The sequence below is a fragment of the Aythya marila genome, assembly GCF_965140915.1.
Source record: "Aythya marila genome assembly, chromosome: 2".
Lineage (NCBI taxonomy): Eukaryota > Metazoa > Chordata > Aves > Anseriformes > Anatidae > Aythya > Aythya marila.
In genome coordinates, this window is record NC_139043.1 from 1,398,007 (window position 1) to 1,417,183 (window position 19,177).

The window sequence follows — 19,177 nt, forward strand, 5'->3', positions numbered from 1 at the left end:
AGCCTCCATCCCTGCAGCCCCACAGCCTCCATCCCCCCAGCCCCACATCCTCCAGCCCCACAGCCTCCAGCCCTGCAGCCCTATAGCCTCCGGCCCCACAGCCTCCATCCCCCCAGCCCCACATCCTCCATCCCCACACCCTCCACCCTCCATCCCCTTCCCCTCCCCTCTCCCTTCCCCTCCCTCCCCCCCCATTATTTTAGGGCCTCCAGCCCCTCACCTGCCAGCGGCGAACCGGGGAGAGGCTGGAGGCCGGGAGCGAGGCCGGGAGCGAGGCCGGGAGCCTCCGCCTGCGACCCCGGGGGGCTGGAGGCCGCCTCTCCGGGCATGGCCGGAGGGGCTTTGGCTTTGGCTTTGGGTTTGGGGGGTTTGGGGACCACCCCCCACCCCCCCAACCCCAAAAGCCCCCCCCTCAGCCCCGGCTTCGCTTCGGCGACGTTGGGCGACGGCGGCTGCGCCGGGCGAGGCTGAGCATCGGTGTTTGAGGGGGGGGGGCACACACAGAGCCCCGTCATCCCGGATGATGTCAGCAGGTTTGGTGCTTTTTTTTTTTTTTTATTATTATCCCTCCCCCTTTTTTTTTTTTTTTTTTAAATCCCTTTATTTATTTATTTAGCCCCGAAACAGCACAAGGGGCCGTGCGCCACTGCGGCGCTGCAGCACCCCCCGGGGGGGGGGGGGGGGGGCGCGTTTTTCCCCCTCCCTTTCATTATTTCCCCCGTTATTTCCCCTATAATTTATTTTTTAAACAAAAATCAGCCCCCCCCCGTACCCCCACACCCCCTTTCCCATATTAACGAGGGCTCGGAGCCCCCCCCCCGCGCCCCCTAAACCCCGCTGACGCCGCACGTTTCGGGTCCCCCCCGCGGTGTCCCCAAACCCTGTGTGTGTCCCCCCCCCCCCCCAGGGGTTTGGGGACAAGCTGGTGCCACCCCCCCCGGTGTCCCCACCTCTCCTCCCGTTTCCATGGCGATGGGGCCGGCTCCCTGCTGATGCTTGGGGTGGGGGGGTCACACATTTGGGTACCCCCCCGCTGTGCCGCCAGACCCCATCCAGGGCGCACAGATGGCCCTTAAAAGAATTGGGGGGGGACACCTAGCACCCATGGGACACCCCCAGGACACCCAGAGCCCTTTTGGGGTAACCACCCCAGCTGCCCAGACCCCAAAACCCACCCCAAATCCTTCTGCCCCCCCCCCCAAAAAAAAATCAAAGCCCGAGGCGGGTGCTGGCGCGCTGCCGGTGCCAGGAGCAGCCCCGGCCGTGACTCAGCAGCTGCGGCCTCGGCCCCATAGCAGGGCCCTGCCGGGGGGGGCTCCGACCCCATTAGGGGGGTGAGGGATGTGGGGAGGGGTGGCGGTGACCCCACAGCCGAAAACTTGCTGGTTTTAGCCCAAATGGTGGCTTAATCCCCCCCAAAAAACCCCTCCTGGTGGGGTTTTGCCGGCTTGGGGGGGGCGTGGAGCGGGGATAAAGGGGTTGGGGGGCTCCCCGGGGGTGCATTTGGGGTCCTGCCCCCCAAGGCTGCACCCCTCACCCTCAGCTCTGTGGGGTGGCCCAACCCCAAAAGCAGCATTTTGGGGGGGCAGAGACCACCCCAACCCTTCCCCTGCTCCCCCACACCCCAAAAACAGCCCCAAAAAGCCCGGCCCCGAGCGGCGCAGCCCCCCCAGCCCCGTAGATGCAGCAGGGCGGAGCGGGGTGGTTTATTAGGGGAAGTTTATTTATTTGGGGGGGGTTTTGGGGCCACGCTAGCTCGCCAAATCCTTGGCCAGGGCCTTGTTGAGCTTGTCCCTGAGGTAGGCCGCCCGCTGCCGCTCCAGCTTCAGCTCCAGGAACTCGTAGTGGGGGACCTGGAAAGGGGGAAAAAATAAAAGGGTGAGGGTTTGGGGTCGTAATATGGGGTTATTTGGGGTTGGGGGGGTGCTGTGCGTGGCTTGGTTTTGTCCCCGCAGCCCCACAAGCAGGGGCAGGGGGCCCATGAAGCACGGCCCCGTTGCTGTGGCAGCCCCTGGGCCGGTCCCCGCCACGGGGTGGAGGCGGGCACCGAATTTGACAAGGCTGCGGGCTCCCAAAGTGACCGTTTCCTCCTGATTTCCCCCCAAAAAATCTCCAGCCACGATTTGGGGGGGGGCACAGCACCTCAAACTGCAGTTTTTTGGGCAGAACGTGGCCGAATTCAGGCTTTTTATAGGGTGAGAGCCCCCCAGGGCCATGTGTCTCGCTGCCCCCGCTGCCAGCAGGGCCATAATTCCCCCCCCAGGGCCATAATTCCCCCCCCCCCGGTCTATAATTCCCCCCCCCAGGCTATAATTACCCCCCCAGGAGGCTCATTAATGCCCCGGGGCAGGGATCAGGGCGCTAAGCCCCTGCCTGCTGTCCTCCCCGATTACTGAGCCCCCCCCTCCTGGCGGCTAATCCCGCTGTAGGATCGCTGGGGGGCTTCTAGGGGGGCTCTGCCCCGCTGCACCCAGCCCCCAGGAGTAGGGGGAAGAGGGGCAAAAAGCTCCCAAAACCTCTCCCCCTTTTGGGGATCGGGGTTAGGGACGGCTCGAGGGTGACCCTAAACACAGTAGGGTCACCCCCTGGGTGCCGTCCCGCTCCTCCGACCCCAAAAAAAACGAGGAAAAGGGGGCAGAGGGAGGAAGATTTCACCTAAAAAGAGGTGAAAAGCAAAATTTGTGGCTACTCACGTCCACCACCACGAAGCCGGCCGCCTGCACGTGGCGCCGGGCCATGGCGTAGCGGCCCAGCAGCTCCTTGCCCCTATTGCTGAAATTTGGGAACTCCCACCTGAGGAAGGCGACCCTACAAAGGGGAAAAAGGGGAAAAGGGGATGTCAAGAGGGCAGGGGGAAGGAGGGAGCTCGGCCCCGAGCTGGTTTTTGGGCTCCCAGCCCCAACCTCCTGGCTCCCGGAGGCAGCGGCTTCGTCCCTTCGGCGTGGAGGAGGTGGGGGGCGGCGAAATCCTTTACGGGGAGGGGTTTGTTCTCGGCGTTCACCACCACCTCAGCGTCTGCAGGGAGCAAAAAAACACAAAAGGGAGGCTTTTAGGGACACCAGGATGCCGCCCTACAGCTCCCTTCCCACCCACGCAGCCTCAGGAGGCGGCGCCGAGAGGCTGCACGGGAAGGGATGACCCTAAAACGTGGGGATTAAGCCCCAAAATCGAACCCTCTCCCTCCTGGTGGTGCGAGGAGAGGGGCGAGCTCACCGATGTGCCAGCCGTAGATGGTGGGGGCGTCGAAACGTGCCCTGTCCTGGCTGCCCAGCACCCCCGTCAGGGCTTCCCGCAGGCTGCCCTGCAGCTGGCTGGCTCCTTCCCCCGCCGACCCCGCAGTTCCCCAAATATTTGGGGTCAGGAACGGGCCCCCGTACTCGGGGTTCTCCAACCTGGCCGCGGCGTTGATGTGCAGCAGCTTCACCCGCAGGTTTTGGGCTTTGGGGGACGGATCGGCTGGCGGGGAGGGGAAAAAAAAGCAGAAATTAGGGTGAAGAGCCCCAAAACGAGCAGCCCCAGGGGCACAGGCACGGCGGGGGTGTCTGTGGCACGGTTTTGTCCCCAAAGTCCCACGGGAAGAGGGGGACGAGGGGCCCATGGGCGACAGAGCTCGCTGTGGCAGCCGGCTGGCCGGTCCCCGCCACGGAGGAGGAGGCAGGGACCGAATTTGACGGGGCTGCGCCTCCCTGGGGGGCAAAATTGGGGTGAAAACCGCCAGATTTTGGCTTCCCGAGGTCTAAATTTGTAGGGACGGCGCCCTGGGGGGGGGGGGGGTCTTCACCTTGGATGCGGGCGCAGAAATCGGGCGCCAGGGCTCGCTGCAGGTAGTGGGGCCGGGCTTGCTGCAGCACGCACAGCGACCACACCAGGTCGGTCAGCAGCTGGGGCTCCAGCCCGGCCAGCTGGTCCCGAAGCTCCTCGTGGACCTAAAAAACACAAAAAAAAACACAGAAAAAAAAGCACCCCGAGGCTCCCACGGCGCCCCAACCCCCTCTGTTTGCTGCTCAAAGCTTTGGGACCGCTCCGCGGCAGCCTGGTGTTTTTTTTTTTTCCCTGCAATGCCTCAAAAATTAAGTTAATTAGAAGGGTGGTTGGACTAAATGAGCTTGGAGGGCTTCTCTAACCCTCAGGATTGGGATTTTTGGGGGCTGTTCCTCCTTGGGTGGGCTTTCTGGTCCCGTTAGAGCAGCTCAGGAGGGGGTTTTCAGCCTGTCCTGAGCTGTGGGGGCCCAATTCCCATCCCCACAGGGGTTCTGGAGCCTTCCCAGACCCATTTTTGGCTCGGGATGCGTCAGAAAAAGGAAGGAGGAAGCTTGTACCATGTTAAAGAAATCCTCGCTGCCGCTGGGCTGGAAGTTGAGGCGGGCGAAGGAGAGGATGATGCTGCACAGGTGGGCGGCCGAGAGCTGCTTGGCGTTGTCCAGGGCGTACTGAGGGACACGGGAGGCAAAAAAAAACAGAGGTGGAGGGAGCAGGGACAGGAAAAAGACTCAAAAAACCAACCAGGGATACACCCAGCCCCACGGCAGGGCAGGAAAACGCAGGCACAGGATCCCTCTGGACTCATTTAGGGTTTTTTTTAATTTTTTTTAGGGGAAAGCTGAGCTCTGGGGTGTTTTCTTGCGCCTCCTCACCTGCGCGATGGCCTCGAAGAGGGGGAGGCTGAGCCACTTGAGGAGGGCGAAGGACCTGATGCAGCGCGTCACCTCGCCCGGCGCCATGGTGGCCACGTGGGGCTGCAGGTCGGTGGCCAGCTTCTGGAAGACCTGGGGCTGGTGGAAATTCAGTTTTCCTTTAAAGGGGCAAAAGAAGAAAGAAAAAAAAAAGAAAAGCGGCAGCCGCTGACACCCAGCTGGCACGGGAGCTGGCGGGGTGCCACCAGGCTGATTTTAGGGCCAGGAAGGGGGCTTGGGGGCATCCAGGAGGGGCGTGAGCCCCCTCTAAGGTTGTTTCTTATGGGATAATCCTTAATTTTTTAGGATAAACCCAACCCACACAGGCTATCGTGCTGCTGGGGTTGGTGGAAGATCTGTTCCCGCTGCCAAAAGCTGCACGGGGAAGCGAGGAGCAGCTCTCCCCCGGCTGCCTCGCCCCAATTTGCCTTCAGGAGCACGCAGCACTGCACGAAGAGGGGCTGGAGAAGCACAGAAACCAAGGGGTGGTTGCACAAATTATTAATTAACCTGCTGTGAAACGGAGCTGGGGTACTGGGGGGCTGATCTCAGCTAACTGCTGGGCTGCCCGCTGCCCTAAATGCCCTTCTGGAACATTCTCCTCGCCCCCAGAGCGCTCTCCTCACCCCCATTTCCCTTCCTTCCTGCAGGCTGGAAGGAAAACCAAGCTGTAATTCTGACCACACACACCCAGGCCGTGCCCAAACGGGCTCTGGGGTGAGGCAGCAGCACGGAGCCGAGCGTGCACGCCCTGAGCTGCCACAGGAGGTCTCCCTCAGCGAAAAAAAAAGTGCTGGGAGCACGAGGAAGAGCTGAGGGGCAGGGAAATGTCGTGCTGTCAGCGTGTGGGGCTGGAAACGAGGTGGCTGTGCTGGCTGGCACCCCGCTGCCAGCCTCCCTGCTCTGTCCCAGCTCACCCCGAGGATCTCAGAGTGCAAATCGAGCACCCCACAGGAGCTGAGCTGGCCTCAACGGGTCCCAGAGCGACCCAGGGGCTCACCATAAGCAAAAATCAGGTCCGTGAGGGTGGCGAGGCCGAGCTCGGTGTGTTTCTGCAGGAGGTGGTAGGAGAGGGCGCGCAGCAGGGGCACGCAGCGGCGGTTCTGGTACGCCAGGGCCAGGGTGATCTTGCGGATATCTTCGGGGCCGAACTGCTCCGCCAGCTCCAGGGCCTGAAAAAAAAAAAAAAAAAGGCTGAGATGTCAGGGGGAGGCAGGCAGGGAGCTGTGGATGAGGGGTGTGAGGTGGCGCTGCCCCAGGTGGCGGTGGTTGAGGTGGTTCTGGCACAAAATGAGGGGGTTCTGGCACAAAATGAGGGGGTTCCGGCACAAAATAAGGGATTCTGGCACAAAATGAGGGGGTTCTAGCACAAAATGAGGGATTCCGGCACAAAATGAGGGGGTTCCGGCACAAAATGAGGGGGTTCCGGCACAAAATGAGGGGGTTCCGGCACAAAATAAGGTGGTTCTAGCACAAAATAAGGGATTCTGGCACAAAATAAGTGGATTCTGGCACAAAATGAGGGATTCCGGCACAAAATGAGGGGGTTCTGGCACAAAATGAGGGGGTTCTGGCACAAAATGAGGGGGTTCTGGCACAAAATGAGGGGGTTCCGGCACAAAATAAGGGATTCTGGCACAAAATGAGGGGGTTCTAGCACAAAATGAGGGATTCCGGCACAAAATGAGGGGGTTCCGGCACAAAATGAGGGGGTTCCGGCACAAAATGAGGGGGTTCCGGCACAAAATAAGGTGGTTCTAGCACAAAATAAGGGATTCTGGCACAAAATAAGTGGATTCTGGCACAAAATGAGGGATTCCGGCACAAAATGAGGGGGTTCTGGCACAAAATGAGGGGGTTCTGGCACAAAATGAGGGGGTTCTGGCACAAAATGAGGGGGTTCTGGCACAAAATGAGGGGGTTCTGGCACAAAATGAGGGATTCTGGCACAAAATACGTGGATTCTGGCACAAAATGAGGGATTCCGGCACAAAATGAGGGGGTTCTGGCACAAAATGAGGGGATTCTGGCACAAAATAAGGGATTCTGGCACAAAATGAGGTGGTTCTAACACAAAATGAGGGATTCTAGCACAAAATAAGGTGGTTCTGGCACAAAATAAGGTGGTTCTGGCACAAAATAAGGTGGTTCTGGCACAAAATAAGGTGGTTCTGGCACAAAATGAGGGATTCCGGCACAAAATGAGGTGGTTCTAACACAAAATGAGGGATTCTAGCACAAAATAAGGAGGTTCTGGCACAAAATGAGGTGGTTCTAACACAAAATAAGGGATTCTGGCACAAAATAAGTGGATTCCGGCACAAAATGAGGGGGTTCTAGCACAAAATGAGGGGATTCTGGCACAAAATAAGGGATTCCGGCACAAAATGAGGGGATTCCGGCACAAAATGAGGGGATTCCGGCACAAAACGAGGGGATTCCGGCACAAAACGAGGGGATTCCGGCACAAAACGAGGGGATTCCGGCACAAAACGAGGGGATTCCGGCACAAAACGAGGGGATTCCGGCCTCACAGAGCAGCACATCAGCCTTCAGGCGGCTCAGAGCAGCGCATTCAGGCAGCTCCCACCTGCAAACTCCCCTCCTGCGTGGCTGCTGGGGGGGGAAACGCTTCTCCTGAGCACCTGAGCTGCTCCGAGAGCTGCCCGTGGGCACGCAGCAGAGCGTTATTACAGAGCTGTGCGTGGGATTAACACCCCCCTGCTTGGCAGGCTGAGCAGCTGCCCTCAGGGGATGTCCTGAGGCTGTTTTTTTCCCCCAAAAATTGATGATTTGAAGGGAAAGGAGCAAACTGAGAGCTCCCGGAGCCCCACCTTGTCCTCCAGGCGATCCATCAGGGCCGGGGAGACGTGGCCGACCTTGGCCATCAGCGTCACCACGCTGCGGGTGCCCTCCAGCTCCGTCCAGCGCAGCTCCAGCTTCCTGACCACCTCGGCCAGCAGTTTGTTGTCCTTCTGGGGCCTGGAGGCCAGGAATTCGGCCAGGGAGGCGAGCTGGCGGAAGGTGAGGCGGCGCAGCCTCCACAGCACCTCGTGCTCCACCGACTGCATCTCCCGGCTGCTGCTCTGCAGCCCCAGCGAGTAGAGGCTCTTCAGCACGTTCACCAGGGTGTTGTTCCACACCTGGGAGATCTGGGGAGACAAAAAGACCATAAAAATCATCGATCAGAGAGAGATGGGGCAAAAAGATGGCATCGCCCTGTGGTTATGGAGAGAGCTGGTGCTCAGGGCGCTTGCACCAGGCGGCTCTGAGCAAATAAAACCTCCAACTTCCCCTCCAACCCTTTATCTAAAGTCCTAAAACGGTGCTCTTCAAGTTTTTGGGGCTGAAAAGATGAAGGAGGACGCAGCTGAGGGGCAGGCTGCTGGCCCCCGGGCACCTCAGAGCCTTTTCCCTGCGCCCTGCTGCGCCTCAAGCCCTAAGGTTTGGGATCTTTGGCTGCTCGAGGTGTTGCAACGTGGTTAATGACTGCCTGCTCTGCCTGTTTCAGCACGGGGTTGGACCTGCTGATCTCTTGGGGTCCCTTCCAACCCCTACAACTCCGTGAATCTCTAATTTTAGTTTATTTTATGTCATTTTAGTCTGCATCTGAGCACCTGAGCACCTGCAGATCCCCTTCTTACATCCCACACTGCGTTAGCCACGACTGCAGGCTGCGGCAGCAGCTTTTTGGAGAAAGATAGCCGTGTACAGAGAGATTTTCCTTCGTTAACTCCCAGCTAATTGCCTTCACAGCCACCCCTCTGGGCAGCGAGGCCGCACTGCCAGCTCCTCGCTCTCCTTGCACAGCTCGGCCCTGCCAGCTCTGAGGGATCCCTGTCTTTAAGGACACGTCCTGCTGATGTGGGGACCCTCTTTTGAGCCGAACCCGGTGCTGTTGGGCTCCGAAACGCCTCAGCCAGCAACCCCTTGAGCAGGTGGCAGCTTCGGCTCGCAGAAACAACTAAAAATGAGTGGGGAAGGAGAAAAGCCCGCCAGAAAAGGGGAAGGAGGAGGGAGGAGGCACCTTGGGGGCTGTGCTATGTGTCCGGGCACCCACCTGCGAGTCCATCACGCCGAGGAGCTGCTTGAAGCGAGGGTCCTGCAGCAAACCCTGCGCCTCCAGCTGCTGCTGGGCGGCCAGGCGGGACAGGCGGCTGATAACCAGCGAGGCCTGGTTGCTGCTCAGCCCCGGCTCCTCGCTCAGCTCCAGCAGCTCCCGGGGCCCCTGGGCCGCCTCCAGCAGCTCCCTCAGCGCCCTGGGCCCGGCCCCTCGGCTCTCCTCAGCCTTTTCCTTGACGGCCGAGCCCTCGGCGGCGGCTCCCGGGGCGTGAAGCGAGGAGGCCCGGGGGGGCTGGCGGAGGCCTGAGGCAGCGCCGGGCCCCAGGGAGATGGCGGCGAGGTGGCGCCAGCAGCAGCGCCCCACCAGCCGGGCCGCCATGCTGGGGGGGAAGCCGGGGCTCAGCGCTGCATCGCGGGGAGGCTGCGAAAAAAAAATACAAATTAATTAATTTTAAAAAACGGGCCCCAAAACGCGCCCCCCCCCCCCTTTCTTCTCCAGGCCCTTCCGTGCCCTACCGCGCCCCGGCCCCGCCGTACAGCACGCCCCGTGGCCAGGCGCGCACTGATGACGTCACGGCAGCGACGCTGATTCTTATTGGTTCGCCGCGCGGCGCGCCGCGCGCTGATTGGTTGGGGGTAGTGGGAGAGAGGAAAGCGGCTTCCGGTGTACGGCAGCTGGGGGCCGCCATTTTGTGCGCAGGGCTCGGCCCCTGCCCTTGTGCTGGGTCAGGGAGGGAGGGAGGGGGGGGCGGGGGACTCTGTTGGGGGAAATCCGGCCCTTTTTTACCAATTCGGCAATAAAAAAGCATTTTATGATGTTGGACAACTTCCTCGTGGCTCATGCTTGGCCTTTGGCCATGTTTGTTGCCCTTTCGGGGCCGTTCCTCCTCCTCCTCCTCCTGGCTCCGTGCCCGCCGGGTCACACGAACACCGAACACCCAAAGCCAGAACCCGGAAAAAAAAAAAAAAAAAAAAAAAAAAAAGTCCAATCTGCACAGAACCACCCCAAAATCCCGGTGCCCAACCCCCAGTCTGCCCCTGGCGCTGTCCCCATGCGGCCTCCTCTCGGCTCCTCCCGGCCCCACAGCCCAAAGACCCCCGGCTGCTCCTGGGGCCTTCTGCCCCACAGACCCTGCATTGACCCCGTTGCCTTCCTTTGGCCTCCATTCCCCTCCTTTAGCCTCCATTGCCCTCAATTGGGCTCCATTGCCCTTTTTTTGCCCTCCATTGGCCTCCTTTGGCCTCCTTTGGTCTGCTTTGGCCTCCATTGGCCTCCATTCCCCTCCTTTGGCCTTCTTTGGCCTCCAATGCTCTCCATTCCCCTCCATTGCCCTCTATTACCCTTTTTTTTGCCCTCCATTGGCCCCCATTCCCCTCCATTCCCCTCCATTGGCCTCCTTTGGTCTCCTTTGGCCTCCGTTGGCCTCCATTCCCCTCCACTGGCCTCCATTACCCCTTTTTTTCCTCAATTGCCCTCCTTTGGCCTCTAGCATGCTCCTTTGCCCTCCTTTGCACTCCATTGGCCTCTATTCCCCTCCATTGGCCTCCATTTCCCTCCATTACCCTCCATTGGCCTCCTTTGCCCTCCTTTGGCCTCCACTGGCCTCCTTTAGCCTCCATTGGCCTCATTTGGGCTCCATTACCCTTTTTTGCCCTCCATTGGCCTCCATTGCCCTCTTTTTGCCTTCCTTTGCCCCCCTTTGCCCTCCATCTCCCTCCTCTGACTCCCTCCACCCCCCTTTGCCCTCCTTCCCCCTCTCCTCCCCACCCCGGCAGCCTACAGGGGCCGTGGCCCCGCGGTTGCCCCGCGGCAGAGCCGTGGCAGATTTACGGCCTCCCGGCACTTCCCAGCCTCGACGCCCACCTTCGGGGCCGGCGCCGAGCGCGTTTTGGGGCCGCCCTTGCGCCGCCGCTCCCCTGCGCCTGTTTGCTCAGGGCCGGCGGCCTCCCCCCTGCGGAAAACCCCGGCCGTGCCCCAAAAAAACCAGCACGGGGGGCTCATAAAAAGGGGCCCAGCTCCCAAAACTGGGCACGAGGAGGAGGCTGAGTGGGGGAATGAGGCCACAGTGGGGTCCCGGTGCCACCCTGGGGCTGATGCCACCTCAGGTTGAGGAGCCCCGGCAGGAGCCGGTGCTGTGCAAGTGTCACCGCCCCAAGTCCCTATTAACATTCCAATTAATTAACGTCACTATTTAAGTCCCTATTAATGTCCCTATTAACGTCCCTATTAATGTACCTATTAACGTCCCTATTAACGTCCCAATAAACGTCCCTTGCACCCGCTGTGTCCATGTCCGTCCCTTGCACCCCTTCGTGTCCCTGCTGCACCCCACAGGCACCCCCCGAGCGCTGCTGTCCCCACGGGGATGTCCCCAGGCTGTCCCCAACGGGTCCCCTCCCCATATTCCTGCCCCTATAGGGCCGCCGTCCCCATGGTGTCCCCGGGGTGTCCCCAGGGTGTCCCCAGGGTGTCCCCTCCCCAGGGAGCAGCGCAGAGGGCACGGAGCAGGGCAGGGCACGGCCACGTCCCCACCACCCCCCCGCCCCCCGTCACCCCTCGCCCTGCCGCTTCCCCCTCCCCAAAATGCCAACGGCCGCCTTGTGGCTGCCCCCGTCGGGCCCCGAAATTTCCGCCGAGGCCGCGTTGCACAAGGCCGGGGCCGCTAAAAGGCGGCGGGGGCTGCGGGGCGGCACGGGGCGAGGATGGCGAGCTGCTGGGTGCTGCTGCTGCTGGGCCTGGGGGGGGCCTGCGCCCTGCCCGCCCCGGCCCCCCTCGCCTACAGCCAGGCGCTGGCCCAGGCCGTGGACTCCTTCAACCAGCGCCCCGAGGTGCAGAACGCCTTCAGGCTGCTCAGCGCCGACCCCGAGCCCGCCCCGGTGAGCACGCCGCGAGGGGACGGCCAGGGGACAGCGAGGGGACAGCCTGGGGACAGCCTGGGGACAGCCTGGGGACACTGGGGGGACGTCCTGGGGACACCCTTGGGGCTATTTTGGGGCTATCATGGGGACAACCTGGGTATATCAAGAGGGATGAGGAGGGGACCCCTTGGGGACACTTTGGGATCCTTTGGGGACACCCTGGGGACACCAAGGGGACACCCTGGGGACACCCTGGGGACATCGAGGGGACATTGGAATGACGTCCTGGGAACACCCTTGGGGCTATTTTGGGGCTATCATGGGGACAACCTGGGTATATCAAGAGGGATAAGGAGGGGACCCCTTGGGGACACTTTGGGATACCTTGGGGACACCCTGGGGACACCAAGGGGACACCCTGGGGACACCTTGGGGACACCCTGGGGACACGAAAGGGACATTAAGGGATGTCTTGGGGACACCTTGTGGCCATCAATGGGACTTCTTGGGGACACCTTGGGGACACAGAGGGTGCACCGGGGGGACGGGGCAGGGGATGCTCTGAGGACACCCTGGGGGTATCGGTGGGACAGCCTGGAGTCTTGGGGGACACCTTGGGGACACTGAGGGGACACTGGGGGTATTGGGGGGGTACTGGGGGGCATTTTGGGGACATCAATGGGACAACTTGGAGAAACTGGGGGGACACTGGGGGGATACCAAGGGGATGTGAAGGTGACACTGGGGGAGCATTGAGGGGACATTTTGGGGACATTTTGGGGACATCAATGGGACTCCTTGGAGCAACTGGGGGGAAACTGGGGGGACATTTTGGGGACACTCTGGGGACACCAATGGGACACCTTGGGGAAACTGGGGGGACACTGGGGAGATATCAAGGGGACATTGAGGGGACACTGGGGGGGCATTGAGGGGACATTTTGGGGACATTTTGGGGACACCCTGGGGACACCAATGGGACACTTTGGGTAAACTGGGGGGACACTGGGGAGGCATTGGGGGGACATTTTGGGGACACCAATGGGACTCCTTGGAGCAACTGGGGGAACACTGGGGGGATACCAAGGGGACATTGAGGGGACACTGGGGGGGCATTGAGGGGACATTTTGGGGACACACTGGGGACACCAATGGGATACCTTGGAGCGACTGGGGGCACATCTTAGGGATGTGAAGGGGACACTGGGGGGACATTTTGGGGACACCAACGGGACACCTTGGAGCGACTGGGGGGTGGCTGTCACCGTGTCCCCCCCGTGTCCCCGCAGGATGTCCAGCTCAGCTCCCTGCGGAGCCTCAACTTCACCATCATGGAGACGCGCTGCCCCGCGCGCACCGGCGCCCGCCCCGACTCCTGCGACTTCAAGGAGGACGGGGTGAGCGCCTCGAGGGTTCGGGGGGGTCCCTTGGGGTCTTTGGGGACGGGGACAGAGGTGACAACCCCATGGGGGGGGGCTGCGAGACCCCGTTATCATCCCCCACCCCATGCCCGCAGCTGATCAAGGATTGCTCCGGCCCCGTGGTGCTGCAGAGCGGCCGCCCCGCACTCGATGTCACCTGCGTGGACTCCACGATGGACGTGAGTGGGGGGGACACCACGGGGGGGTTGGGGACATTACGGGGTGTCCCCAAGGATGCTCGGGACGCTCGGACCCCCCCCAGTGCTGGTGGAGAGCAGGAGGGGGACACGCACAGGCTGTGGGGTGGCCCCAAGGACGTTGGGGACCCCCCTTGTGCCGGTGGCTCTCCGGGGGGGACCTTCCTCGGAGGGAGGGGGGCGCGTGGGGACCCTCGGGGTGTGTTCCCCCCCCTCGGTGACACCGCTTTGTCCCCGCAGTCCCGCCAGGTCAAGCGCTTCTGGCAGCTGGTGCCGCTGGCCATCAAGCTCTATAGGGCCTGGAAGAGGAAATGAGGCCCCCCCGCAGCCCCCTGATGCCATTGTCCCCCCCCTTTTGGTGTCCCCCCACCCCAAATAAAGCTGCTTCCCGGCCGTGCCGTGTCCCCTCTGTGTGCCTTTGGGGTGCGGGGGGCACGGGGTGACGGGGATTGGGGTGGTTTTGGGGGGCAGCGGTGTGGGGGGAGCGGGGTCTGACCGGTGGGGGCCCCAAAATGATGTCTCCCCCCCCCCCCCAGTGCACCCAAGGGCACGTTTTGAGCATGGGGACTTGTGGATATGGGGCACGTGGCCCGGTATGGGGTGGGGACAGCCACGTCCCATAGGAATTGGGGACAGCCACGGGATGGATGGGGCATGGGGGCGGCCACGTGAGGCTGTGGGGACATTTCAGGGGACACGGAGGACATGGGGGACATGGGGACGGCACCACAGCTTCATCTCTTAGGGCACGGGGTCCCCGTGTATCCCCACAACCCCATCCCAAACCCCGCTGATGGCCCCGGTGGCCCCGTGCTGATCCCCCCCCCGGGGGTATTTGGGGACATCCTGGGCTGGGAGGGGGCTCTGTGGGGACACAACCCCTGCGATTTGGGGACAAAACAGCACAAGGATGGGATGGGAACCACTTGTGGGGTCGGGGGGGCTCCGCAATGCCCGTTATGGGGTCGGGGATGGGGTCCTCATAGGACGCTTTGCAGGGGACGGGGGCGAAAAACCCAGCTGGGAAATGCCCCGGGGACCCCCCCCACCCCGTGCCTGTTTCCCCCTGGGGACTCGGGGACGTCTGCGGGGACAGGAGGCAAGGAGAGAGCCGGGGTCAGGCTGTGGGGTCGCGCTCGGCCCCGTTTATTTGCTCAGCCGAAGCTGACGGAGGCGTGGGCTTGCACGCGGATGTGGACCCGGGGCCGAAAACGTCGGACCTTGCCCAGGAAGCGGCCGAATCGGCCCCGCTGGACGAGCACCGGCTGCGGGGGGGAAAGGTGGAGTGTCAGCAGGACCCCAAATGTGGGAGCCCAAATGTGGGACCCCAAATCGGGGACCCCAAATCTGGGACCTTAAATCTGGGACCCCAAATCTGGGATCCCAAATCTGGGACCCCAAATGTGGGACCCCAAATCTGGGATCCCAAATGGGACCCCAAATGTGGGACCCCAAATGTGGGAGCCCAAATGTGGGACCCCACATCTGGGACCCCAAATCTGAGCCCCGCACGCGCCCAGGACCCTCCCGTCCCTCCCCCTGCTGCCCCTAGGATGGTGCTGTGGGTTCGTGGCAGCTCATCCCCGGAGATTTTGGGGACGGGGACACCGCGGGACACGGGGAAGGAGCAAAAGCTCAGCCCCCACCCCGTCCCCACCCATGGGTGCCCCCAAACTCACGTCGGAGGAGGCGTCGGAGCAGCGCAGGTCGATGTCAGGGGTGCCCTGCTGGAACGTCACCGGCCCCGAGCACTCCTTGATGGCCTGGGGACACGCACGGGGTCACCCCACGTGTCCCAAAAGGGTTGTGTCCCCCCCCCAGGACCCCCAAAACCTTACCCCGTTCTCCTTGAAGTCGCAGTCGTCGGTGGGGACCCGCGAGCCCGGGGCGCAGTCGGTCTCCATCAGGGTGAAGTTGAGCGCCCGCAGCGTGCTCAGGTCGATGCCCTGCGGGGAACGGTCACGGCGGGGCCCCCCCGGGGTGAAAACCCCCCCCCAAACCCATCGCCAGGGGTCCCCTCCATGTCCCCAAGGTGTCCCCAAGAAGTCCCTTCGATGGGCACAAGGGGTCCCCAAGGGATCCCAAAGTGGCCCCAAGGGGTGCCCGCATCATCCCTCTTGATATACCCAGGTTGTCCCCATGAGATCCCAAAATATCCCCAAGGGTGTCCCCAGAATGTCACCCCAACGTCCCCTCGATGTCCTGAAGATGTCCCCAGGATGTCCCCAACATGTCCCCAAGGTATCCCCAGGGTGTCCCCAAGGTATCCCAAAGTGTCTCCAAGGGGTCCCTGCATCATCCCTCTTGATATACCCAGGTTGTCCCCATGATATCCCAAAAATATCCCCAAGGATCTCCCCAGGACCTCACCCCAATGTCCCCAGGGTGTCCCCAGGGTGTCTCCAAGATATCCCCAAGGTATCCCAAAGTGTCCCCAAGATGTCCCCTCATCATCCCCCTTGATATACCCAGGTTGTCCCCATGATAGCCCCAAAATATCCCCAAGGGTGTCCCCAGGACATCACCCCAATGTCTCCTCAGTGTCCCCAAGGTGTCCCCAAGGTGTCCCCAGGGTGTCCCCAGTGTGTCCTAAGGGTGTCCCCAAGATGTCCCCTCATCATCCCCCTTGATACACCCAGCTTGTCCCCACGATATCCCAAAAATATCTCCAAGGGTGTCCCCAGGACGTCCCCCCAGTGTCCCCAGGGTGCCCCCAAGATGTCCCCAGGCTGTCCCCTCGCTGTCCCCAGCGTGTCCCCTCGCCGCGTGCTCACCGGGGCGGGCTCGGGGTCGGCGCTGAGCAGCCTGAAGGCGTTCTGCACCTCGGGGCGCTGGTTGAAGGAGTCCACGGCCTGGGCCAGCGCCTGGCTGTAGGCGAGGGGGGCCGGGGCGGGCAGGGCGCAGGCCCCCCCCAGGCCCAGCAGCAGCAGCACCCAGCAGCTCGCCATCCTCGCCCCGTGCCGCCCCGCAGCCCCCGCCGCCTTTTAGCGGCCCCGGCCTTGTGCAACGCGGCCTCGGCGGAAATTTCGGGGCCCGACGGGGGCAGCCACAAGGCGGCCGTTGGCATTTTGGGGAGGGGGAAGCGGCGGGGCGAGGGGCGAGGGGTGACGGGGGGCGGGGGGGTGGTGGGGACGTGGCCGTGCCCTGCCCTGCTCCGTGCCCTCTGCGCTGCTCCCTGGGGAGGGGACACCCCGGGGACACCCTGGGGACACCTTGGGGACACCCTGGGGACACCCTGGGGACACCCTGGGGACATGGGGACGGCGGCCCTATAGGGGCAGGAATATGGGGAGGGGACCCGTTGGGGACAGCCTGGGGACATCCCCATGGGGACAGCAGTGCTCGGGGGGTGCCTGTGGGGTGCAGCAGGGACACGAAGGGGTGCAAGGGACGGACACGGACACAGCGGGTGCAAGGGACGTTTATTGGGACGTTAATTGGGACATTAATTGGGATGTTAATAGGGTCGGGGGTCCGTGAAGCCCCCAGGACACCGGTTCTCCATTGGGGGCTCCTCAGGACCCTCTGGGGTCGTTGTGGCTCCGCCGGCCCCGGGTCCAGGGGCGGCTGCGGTCCCGTAGGCGCTGCCTGAGGCTGGCCCAGCGCTCCCGGATCCAGGCCCCCCAGTTGAGACCGGGCTGTGGGGAGAAGCAGCGGGGTCACCCCTGGGGGCCTCACATGCCCCCCATAATGTCCCCCCGGTGTCCCCTCGTGTCCTCACCCTCGTGTGGCAGCTCGGGCAGGCGGCCGGCGGCGTCCCCGCGGGCTGGCACCAGGCGTCCTGCACGAGGAAAGTCAGCTCCTGCTGGGGCTGTGGGGGAAACGAGACCCTCAAAACGGGGACGGGACCCTCTGTGGGGTCACCCCCGGCCCCCGTTTGGCACTCACCCAGCCGGGTTGGGGTCCCGTCACCCGCAGCCGCAGGGCGCAGGGAGCCTTGGAGCCGCGGTGGAGCAGCCGCAGGGCCTCCAGCACGGCCTGAAGGGAGCCCGAGGGCCAGCGCCACGGCCGGGAGGGTGGCAGGGATCCATCTTGCCCCGGGGCCACCGATCCCTCCGATCCTATGGGTACGGAGCCGGGAACCTCGGCCGTCGGGGTTCCCTCCAGCTCCGGCACCGGGGACGTGTCCGGCTGCGGCGAGACGGCCGCGGCGGGCGCCAGGAGCAGCAGGAGGAGCAGCCAGCACGGCCTCATCCTGCCCTCAGCCTCCTCCTCGTGCCGGGTTTTGGGAGCTGGGCCCCCTTTTATGAGCCCCCCGTGCTGTTTTTTTTTGGGGCACGGCCGGGGTTTTCCACAGGGGGGAGGCCGCCGGCCCTGAGCAAACAGGCGCAGGGGAGCGGCGGCGCAAGGGCGGCCCCAAAACGCGCTGGGCGCCGGCCCCGAAGGTGGGCGTCGAGGCTGGGAAGTGCCGGGAGGCCGTAAATCTGCCACGGCTCTGCCGCGGGGCAACCACGGGGCCACGGCCCCTGTAGGCAGCCGGGGTGGGGAGGAGAGGGGGAAGGAGGGCAAAGGGGGGTGGAGGGAGTCAGAGGAGGGAGATGGAGGGCAAAGGGGGGCAAAGGAAGGCAAAAAGAGGGCAATGGAGGCCAATGGAGGGCAAAAAAGGGTAATGGAGCCCAATTGAGGCCAATGGAGGCTAAAGGAGGCCAGTGGAGGCCAAAGGAGGGCATAGGAGGCCAATGGAGGGTAATGGAGGGCAATGGGGGCCAAAGGAGGCCAAAAGAAGGCAAAGGAGGTAAAAGGAGGGAAATTGAGGCCAAAGGAGGCCAAAGGAGAGCAATGGAGGCCATAAGAGGCCAAAGGAGGCCGATGGAGGGCAATTGAGGACAAAAATGGGTCATGGAGGCCAATGGATGGGAATGGAGGCCAATGGAGGCCAAAGCAGACCAAAGGAGGCCAAAGGAGGCCAATGGAGGGCAAAAAAGGGTAATAGAGCCCAAGTGAGGCCAATGGAGGCTAAAGGAGGCCAATGGAGGGCAAAGGAGTCCAAAAGAGCTTGATGGAGGCCAAAGGAGTCCAGTGGAGGGAAATGGAGGGCATAAGAGGCCAAAAGAGGCCAAAGGAGGCCAAAGGAGGGGAATGGAGGATAATGGGGGCCAAAGGAGGCCTATGGAGGCCCATGGAGGCCCATAGAGGCCAATGGAGGCTGAAGGAGGCCAAAGGAGGGCAATGGAGGCCAAAGGAAGGCAACGGGGTCAATGCAGGGTCTGTGGGGCAGGAGCCCCGAGGAGCAGCCGGGGGTCTTTGGGTTGTGGGGCCGGGAGGAGCCGAGGGGAGGCCGCGTGGCGCAGGGGCAGGGCCCCACACGCACAGGGGCTGGGTTTTGGGGTGGTTCTGTGCAGATTGGACTATTTTTTTAAGTTTATTTATTATTTTTTCCGGGTTCTGGCTTTGGGTGTTCGGTGTTCGTGCGACCCAGCGGGCACGGAGCCAGGAGGAGGAGGAGGAGGAACGGCCCCGAAAGGGCAACAAACATGGCCAAAGGCCAAGCATGAGCCACGAGGAAGTTGTCCAACATCATAAAATGCTTTTTATTGTCAACGAGGTGAACGAGGGGCCCCGAAACGTCCTTATTTCAGCTCCATGCGGGACGGGGTTCATGGGACGGGGGCTGTGGGCCCTCTCCTGCAGGGAAGATTCGGTCCCGGGGATTTAGGATGGTGCCGGGGCCCTGAGGCCGAAGGCTCGCGGGGTCCCTGGGCTGTGCCGACCTTTGGAGCGGGGCTGCCCCGAGCCGCTGGGCTGAAGGATAAGAAATCAGGGTGGGCTTCATCCCTAAAAGGGGGATGTTGCCCCCACGGGGACCTCAGCCCCGAAATATTTGGGGAAAAAGGGGACGTGGGGGGGGTCTCACCGGCTGCCGGCCGCACTCCAGCATCGACAGCGGCACGTCGGGCAGGAAGGCGAAGACGGAGATTTGGGCCACGCAGTGCTGGACCTGGAGGGGTCAGGGGGGAGAAACGGA

At 62.6% G+C, this 19,177-nt stretch overlaps 3 protein-coding genes across 3 annotated transcripts; 1 reads left to right on the top strand and 2 right to left on the bottom strand.

Moving 5' to 3' along the window:
- Positions 1-1,708: 1,708 nt before the first annotated feature.
- Positions 1,709-9,287, bottom strand: TBRG4 (transforming growth factor beta regulator 4). The gene is made up of 11 exons (XM_082752084.1): positions 9,252-9,287; positions 8,734-9,156; positions 7,508-7,825; positions 5,674-5,845; positions 4,635-4,792; positions 4,320-4,430; positions 3,782-3,926; positions 3,214-3,456; positions 2,904-3,015; positions 2,694-2,808; positions 1,709-1,853 (listed from the first exon to the last, which is right to left on the bottom strand). The coding sequence occupies exons 2-11, from the start codon at positions 9,112-9,114 to the stop codon at positions 1,752-1,754; spliced, it is 1,857 nt and encodes a 618-aa protein (XP_082608210.1). The 5' UTR covers positions 9,115-9,156; positions 9,252-9,287; the 3' UTR covers positions 1,709-1,751.
- Positions 9,288-11,438: 2,151 nt separating this feature from the next.
- LOC309875090 (cathelicidin-3-like) lies at positions 11,439-13,579 on the top strand (the record flags this gene model as incomplete). Its single annotated transcript, XM_082754117.1, has 4 exons — positions 11,439-11,612; positions 12,884-12,991; positions 13,111-13,194; positions 13,453-13,579. 4 exons carry the CDS (start codon positions 11,439-11,441, stop codon positions 13,525-13,527), a joined length of 441 nt encoding a protein of 146 aa, XP_082610243.1. The 3' UTR covers positions 13,528-13,579.
- Positions 13,580-14,342: 763 nt separating this feature from the next.
- LOC309874443 (cathelicidin-2-like) lies at positions 14,343-16,160 on the bottom strand (the record flags this gene model as incomplete). The annotated part of the gene is made up of 4 exons (XM_082752610.1): positions 14,343-14,477; positions 14,892-14,975; positions 15,051-15,158; positions 15,987-16,160. 4 exons carry the CDS (start codon positions 16,158-16,160, stop codon positions 14,367-14,369), a joined length of 477 nt encoding a protein of 158 aa, XP_082608736.1. The 3' UTR covers positions 14,343-14,366.
- Positions 16,161-19,177: the final 3,017 nt, after the last annotated feature.